General features: G+C 35.0%; 1 protein-coding gene across 2 annotated transcripts in view; it reads left to right on the forward strand.

Annotated features, from left to right (window-relative positions):
• LOC111641066 overlaps positions 1-8325 on the forward strand; it is a 100410-nt gene that overhangs the window by 51971 nt on the left and 40114 nt on the right. For both annotated transcript variants that reach the window (XM_023387190.1, XM_023387184.1), the window contains one exon: positions 3463-3568. In XM_023387190.1, coding sequence (XP_023242958.1) covers positions 3463-3568 — 106 coding nt within the window. The remainder of the gene's footprint in view (positions 1-3462; positions 3569-8325) is intronic.

An 8325-nucleotide genomic window follows, 5' to 3' on the forward strand; every position in this document is an offset into this window, starting at 1 on the left:
AGATTTAATATTATTATAATCTAGACATGTTAATCCTTAAATATACTTGTATATTGGACCACAAATATATATTATATATACTTTTGGCCCAAAACTCTTTGACTTCTTCCAATGTAGCCCAGAGAAACAAAAAGGTTGGATACCTCTGATCTAGATATAGACCAGGGGTGGCCAACAGCTTTTTCCTCCAGGCCGAATTCGAAAGAAAATTTTTTTCACTGCCCTAACCAGAGGCGGCCCTATCAAGATTTTCAGATGATGCGAGATCTTATTGTGGCATCATCCCATAGAGAGACTAAACTGTACATAGAGATTTTTTCTTCTTCTTCTTCTTCTTAGGGGTCAGAATTTTTCAACTTTTCTATAACTTCACATTGTGAGGATATAAGCAATTATCGTGGATCCATTTGAGCAATTATTTGAAGTTAAGTCCAATATTCAGAGATTAATTGCGGGCTGTATGTTGGCTATGTCTGATCTACAGTTTCAGTGGGTACACTATACCCAATTAAATTAGCTTCAGCTTTTTATTTCTTTTTGCAAATCAACACTTTTTTGGCTGTAATTTTCTGGGGAGGGCACCAGGTTAACTGGGGGCTGTGTCCACCCATGTCCCTTCCTGGCTACGCCCATGACTGTCTTACATTTTTGTGCTGGATATTGGTTTATTTTGCCTTTGTTTATTAAGTACAATCAGTTTTGAATGGTTATTTAAAACAAAGTTGGATTCCCATTCATACTGGACATTGATTACAAAACAAGATACAGTATCTTTTACAGCAACAACAGTTAATAAAACTCTAATGTTATAATTTTAGTTCAAGTAATTACCATATTTACTCGCTTATAAGACGAGGTTTTTATTCATTTTTCACAGTTTCAAACACCTAGGTCGTCCTATACACATGAGCGAAGGATTCTTTGCATTTTTGCAATAATTTTTTTCAACTCTGTCTTTGCATTTTTTACTTGATGCTCACTCTCTGGTGTTTAAAAACAAAACTATTTTATCTGGGTCGTTTGAATCATTCTTGTGTATTGTCAGGAGTAAAGGTGAATAGCAATAGGAAAAGCTTTTGAATTGAATTCCAAATTAAAATTCCAAAATCTACTTACCAGTGGCCAAACAGTTCTGTTCCCTGAACATTAGGAATCCTGTCATAGGTTCACGCCTCGCCAGGATGGGCTGGCCATGTGGAGTTTTTCAGGTTTTCTCCATGTCTGTAACACCTGAATAGGAGCCAGTTACCCTTAAAAAAAACCACCTGGAAGGCATCTCTAAGGCAGATTGCCCAAGTGTTGCGTTGCCATAACTTAACAAAACAAACAAACAAACATTTTCCAAAATCACACAGGAGTCCAATATAAGTTTTAATCCATTCCCACGTGAAAACATGATTATTCAGAAATCAGAATTCGGAGAAACTCATAAGTGTAATGGACGGAGAGTGGGTTAGACTGTTAAGAATTGGCAAAAAAAAGTTTCTGATTGTTCAGCTTTACATTAATAAATTATGTTGTTGATTTTACAAGATTTTTCCTTAAAGTTTAAAATGCTAGTAATTTTTGCAGGACAATGTGTGCATTTATGTGCACTTGATAATATTTTATTTGTGATTAAACAAAATAAGATTAGAGTTATATTAATATATCTAATTTTCTTTGTTTTGATCTTTAAAGTCACATCTCATTTTATATGTGAGATCATCTTACAAGTAAATATAGTATAACAAATAAAGTGATTATTAGTAAAAATTATAAATTATAATTATTCCAAAATCTTGGACAGTTAATCCAATCAGGGAAAAGAACGTAGAAGAAAATCCCTTAATCAGCACCAATGACTTACAATTCAACATCTACACATGAGGTGAAAGCTAGCTCGCTATGTCAATTTGAAAAATGTTCTTTTATACATTGCTGATTTGCATACTCCAGATGCTTATAAAAAATAAGGTTTACTTAACATGTCTCACTACTAAAATTTATCTATAAGAATAAATCCTAAAATGTTAAAATGTGATGGTGTGGAGGACAAAAAAGGATGACAAAGAAGTAACCATAAATTAAACAGGATATTTATTCAACTACAGCTACTTAGTCCTTCGTACACCTGGTTCGTTTACACTAAACACACTTGATCCCAAACTATAGTACATGCACAAGTTTGAATTCGTCCGACAAAATTCTATGTTTTCACAAGTAGAAGACATGTGCTCGCGACAATAAAAAAATTATGGTTTAAGATACTACAACTACTTAAATCTACCTTAATCTAGCTTATATGCTAAGGAAGAAGGGTGAAGAAATTAAGAGATATGAAGAGAAGAGATAAGTATAAAGGACAGATTTTGTGGGGTACCCGGGTAAACTTGGGAGTCTCCGATCTTCTCTATATCGGTACTTGAATCAATTTTCTTCCTCTCGTTTCCGTCTCTTGAGAATTCAAGAGCGTTTTTGAAGTCTTAATCTGGGTGTCCTTCTAATTTTCGTCCGTTTGCAGACCACTTCCAAGCCTTCTCTTTTACTTTGTCCCACTAGGCGACAAACCTCTAGCCTGCTCTTTCCTTCCTCTTTCCTACCTCTTTCCTACCTCGGACGCTGACCCCAAAGTGTCTTGTTCGTTCTCCTGATGGCCTCAGGGCTTCTTAATGTCCCCTTTTGTCTTCTCCCTTTGTCCTTGGACAAAGGTCCCCCACCCATAGAAAAAGAATAGGTTAGAAAGTTCTAGAAACACGTTAAAGACAAAGGAATTTAGGAGAAGTAAAACTTATATCTACCCCTATTTACAAAAACATGGTGTACCGCCACAAAAATAATGGGATGCATTTCACTCATACCCTTTCATTATTCAAATCTTACTACAAAATATTGCAAATTTTAAGTTCTAGTTGGAAAATGTCAAGATAGCAGTTGAAACTTAACACAACTCCCAAAGCTCGAAATATTAATAACTGAGACAAAACAGAATTAAAAATGATATAAGTAACTAAACAACTACAAATCAAAAATTCTCTTGCTACCTTACACAAAGTCAGGCATAAGCAATAGCAGATTTTCATATGCATGTATATATTTAGGAAATCTTGTTCATATTGAATGCTTAAAGCCAAAAGCCAATGCATCATCATCATCATTGTCATCAGTTTTTACTTTAATAAAAATTTCACTAATAAAAAAACACCTCTGTAAGCTGAAACGAATTTAGTTTAAACAACACCTTAAATACTTTTTTCATCACAACAAGAAGATTCTTTAATTTATTTACAGGATCTTCTTGTTAAACCTGATATGGACTTATGAAAACAAGTCTAATATGTTTGATTAAATAAATTAATGTCATGCTGAAGAAGTATTTAAGCTGAAGCTGTTATTTAAGCTAAAATTTCACTAATTTTTAGAGAATAATTTATAAATTGGAAAACAATAATTATAAATTATGATTTTACTTTTATTCAACAGGGTTCTTCCCCAAAGAAGTACTATTGCAGAACCTCATCTCCATTGAGAAATCCTTCAAAAAGTGCAGGACATCAAGATTCCACTGGGCTTCCTTCTAAGTCTTCAGGTAAAAAGTTTAACATATATTTTTTGTTATTTTTCGAAACATTTAAAACAAAAAATAAGTAGATTTCTATCATGAAAAAACTTAGTCCATTTCATTAAGTTTACTAAATGATGTCTTCAATAATAGCTGAGAAATTTTTAACAACTGATTATTAATATCTATAAAAATGTTAATCATTTTTGATTCTGTGAAAAATATATATGAAACTATATACAGTGGTGCTTCATACTTCAAATTTAATTTATTCCTGGAGGCCATTTGAACTTTGAATCACTCAAAGTCTGAATCAATTTTTCTTGTTAGCAATAATGGAAACTGAATTAATCCGTTCCTAGACCCAAAACAATACCAAGGTTTAAGACATCCTGGACTTCAAATCTATGTACCCCTCAATAGAGCTACCTCCAGCCTTCTGCTCTCTCAGAGATTTTTTATTTAATATAGTTCAAGACCATACACTACACCAACAGGTACTCAAAATGGCCCATCTTGTGTGTTACGACTCTGTTTTTAAGTTTGGCGACACTATCTACCAGCAGAAAATGGGTGTACCGACGGGTAGCCCGCTCTCGGGTCACCTCTGTGAAATGGTCGTCAGGCAGCTCGAATGTAAGGCCCTCCCACCTTTCCTTCCTAACATCCTGATCTATAAAAGATACATGGACGACATTCTTATCATATGGAGGGAGGTCCCTGACATGACATCTTTCATTAGAACTGTCAACAGCAACCCTTTTGGCCTGACTGTTGAACTGGAGCAGGCTAGTACAGAAGAAGTCCATTTCCTCGACGTTGGAATAAAAATAGTAGGACCCACCATCCACACAGCCGTATACCACAAGCCCTCATCCACCCCCACGTACATACCAGCCGATTCTTGTGACCCGTTCCCGTACAAGCCGCCTTTAGGGCTCTGGTGGAGAGGGCATTCTCACACTCATCCACAAAGCAAGCCCTGACGAACAAGTTAGCCTGCATCAGGAAGATAGCGACTGAGCACGGGTCCTGAACTTAGTTGAACAATACCAACGCCAAAAACACGCTTTAACCAGAAGAAATGTCGCCAACCCACGGCAGGACAGCCCGACACAGGTCCCCATCTCATTCAACCTGTACCTCAAGACTGTGCATAAGAAGATAGCCAGAGAACACAGGATATGATTGGAATACAGAAGATGCCCCACAATTTTCTGTATCCTACGGAATGATAAAGACCCTCCCGATCGCACCAGACTCCCCGGAATCTACTCTATTCCACTCCGAGACAACAGACAGAATGCAGACTTACTATATATCGGCTTGACCAAACATTCCTTGAACACCCGCCTGCGTGAACACCAAGCGGATATCCGACACAGGAGACTAACCACAGCCCTGGCCACATATGCGTCAGATCCCGAAGTCGAAGCGCAATTTGAGAAAGCTACTATTCTCATCAGCATGCCACACCAACAGCATCTCAGGTGGCTAGAGGCCACGGCTATCTACAATGCTGGCCAGCTGGCCACCTGTGTTAACCGAAAAGAAGAGTTAACCCTGTCTCTAGCCTGGCAATCACTGTTGGACGCCAACCCGCCACTTCCTCCCCCACCATACAACCGTGCTTGCCGGAAACGACCCACCCCCACGGAACCGACACCCGATCCCAACAAATAATATACACTCCGTCTGGGGAATTTCAGTCAACCTGAAGAAGAGCAAAGGGATCGCTCGAAAATGTTTGTCAACAGCGATATATAGTATATATGCGTCAAGCGCCTGTCACAGGTTCCAGATAGTGCAACGTTGATGAAGAGAATAAATAAAATATATAAATACTGTATAATGAAATGAAATTGGTTGCACACCATCAACTTCAGCAAGTGTACCACTTTCATGCTTTGTGATGGGTTCCTTTTCATTTCAATTGTCAATATTACAACCTTCTTTTTAGGCTTCATTGCTTCCATCGATTTCTCATTTGCCATGGTTAATAAGTAAAGGTTATATTGGGTTGAACAAAGTTTTTGTGTATTTTTGACATTTGTCTTAACATACATAGTCCACAGGGCGAATAGCAAAACAGCTCCCACCCAACCTTTTATTATCAAGTTCCTGATACAATATTTCTTCAAACAATAAACCAAACAACAGCCTTAATTAATCGTATTATTTTATGCTGCCATGAGTAACCATGGATGGTTTTATTAAAGGTTTTAAACATGTCTGGAAGCAAAGAGTTGCTTGGATGTCCAGGTGGCATAACTAAACAGTGCACTGCACGGTAAGCAGAAGTTGTGGGTCAACTTCTGTTTCTGACCAGTTCTTTTCTTCAAGACATAATAATTTAATATAATTTAGAAGAAATTATTAATTTTGACAAGAGATAGCACTTAATGTCACCTCTAGTACCAAATTACTTAATTTCTAATTTTTATTTGTAGCATAAAATAGTCTGATTAATTAAGACTGTCATTTTGTTTATTATTGTTGTCATATGCACATGGTGAGTTTTGATTTTTACAAAGAGGCAGGTATTAAAACAATAAAACGTGCTTTTATTTTTCTCATATAAACTTCTACAAGAAAGGTTCTTGTGGATTCCGACACTCCTGATTCCTTATTTTCCAAAAAAAGAAAACAGCACCTGTTCAGATCCACAGTTGAACAAATTTTTTCGCAATACAAAGAAAATACTTATTTTCTAACTTAAACCTACTTACTCTAATAAGAAAAAAAAAGAGAGAGAGAGAAAAGGATAGATCATGAGAGACAGGAATATAGTTTCAAGCATGAATGGGTACCCGAATCGGCGATCGAGGTGGTGGTGATTGGATGACGTCATCCTGGACTTTCTTTTGGGGATGGATCGTATGTGAGAGTCTATGAATAAGTTTCTTGGTTCTTTAGCCTACAAATGTCCTTAATCACGATACTTCTTTCTTCCGAACTTTTTGTGACCTTTTTCCAGTCGATGCTACAACGACCTGGACACCTCTGACACATCTTCCCTCTTCTAGGTCCAAAGCAAAAGTGACCCTCTCATCTCCCTCTTGCCTTCTGGGCTATTTCTTTTCTTTGTCCCCTAACCAGGTCACCCACCATTCACACTTGGAAGAAAGTTCCAGGAAGTATACAAAGGAACACAGAACAAAGGTAGGGAAAATAGAAAAACACATATAAAACATATATATAAAAATATAACAAAATACATTGGTGTACCACCACATTATTAATACATTAGACTTTCTTCAAACAGTTTTTCAAGTATTTTTCAGATTTAAACAATAGCATAGCATCATTTTTTGTGAGGATGAAGATATTCAATGCTGGGTGCAGGGTTTCCCAACAGATCAATGGAAGTTTGAAAGATAGTCAATGAGTAAATTACTGACATATTGTACATGCATATATATTTTAATATTGTTTAATTATTTAGTGAATATAATCATTTAAAAATTCTTAAATACTTTCACCATCATTTTCAACTCTCCAAATATATAAAATTTATTAAAAAGTTGTGTGCATGTGTGTGTAGGTGTGTGTATTTAAGAGGATAAATAAAAAAAATTTTCTCAAAGGGGTCGATAAATGAAAAAGATTGGAAACAACTCCTAATATAGAGAACCAAGAAATAGGAACAGGAATCCCCATTTGTAAACCAGGTGAGGAAGGTACAGCAAGTTGGAGATGACTGCTCCCAAGAAGACAGGGTTTACAAATTTTTTCTGTGGGCTACTGTCCTGGAAAAAAACTTTAAATTTAGAGATATTTGGTAAACTGGTTTTTTTGAAAGAAAAGATACTGGATAAAATGAAGTACAATATTTTCTGGGTGAAGATATATCTTCTGTATCTTCAGTGATGATATGCCATTGGATAAAGATTCTGAAAATGAACATTCTTATCAAAATGGAAAACTTTATTTTTTACTCTTACAAGAAGCTTAAGAACTCTTTGTAAATTAATTCTTATAAGCTTCAATTTCATATAATAAAAATTATATACAGCTTATCCATGAAAAGATTGAAGGAAACATTATTAATTTAAGATTTAAAAATAATTATATCTTAATAGCATGCAGGATATAGATAACATACAATAATTATATTTTTATACTATAAGATTTAAAGATCATATTTTATGTATAATGTCTGGATCATAACAAACTATATATATATGAAGGAAGAAATAAATATTTTATTATACAGTAATATAAACATATAAACAAGAAAATTAATTATCTTGTTTATATGTTTATATATATAATAAAATATTTGTTTATTATAGTGTTCTTATATTGTATTAATTATACAATATAAGAACACTTTTATGATCAACACAAACACAAGAAGTAACTCCAGAAATTCCCATTAAAGCTTAAAATTATCACTACAGTAGAGCCTCGATTATCCGACTCAATTGGGGACTGGGGTTGGTCGGATAATTGAAAAGTCAAATAACCGAAAAGTATGAAAAAATCCATTATTAGTGTAGTATATTATTATATCCTATGTAATTAGTATATTAGTATATCGCTATTAACCTACTTCGTGTTGAATTTTCATCGATGTTAAGCCTAACAAAAATTTTTTAAGATAATAATCATCGCTATTGTATCGTTAAAAATTAGAAAATTAAGCCTTGTTTAAATACTGGCTCCCTTTCATGGTCGAATGAGTGTTGCCAGCTAAAACACGTAAAAATAATATTAAAGTAGCCAAGACATAGCCAAATATTGTAGCGCCACATCACTAGCGGACATTTGAAATTTGCCGA

Source organism: Centruroides sculpturatus, unplaced genomic scaffold, assembly GCF_000671375.1.
Source record: "Centruroides sculpturatus isolate CEXI.00-Female unplaced genomic scaffold, Cexi_2.0 scaffold101, whole genome shotgun sequence".
Classification (NCBI taxonomy): domain Eukaryota; kingdom Metazoa; phylum Arthropoda; class Arachnida; order Scorpiones; family Buthidae; genus Centruroides; species Centruroides sculpturatus.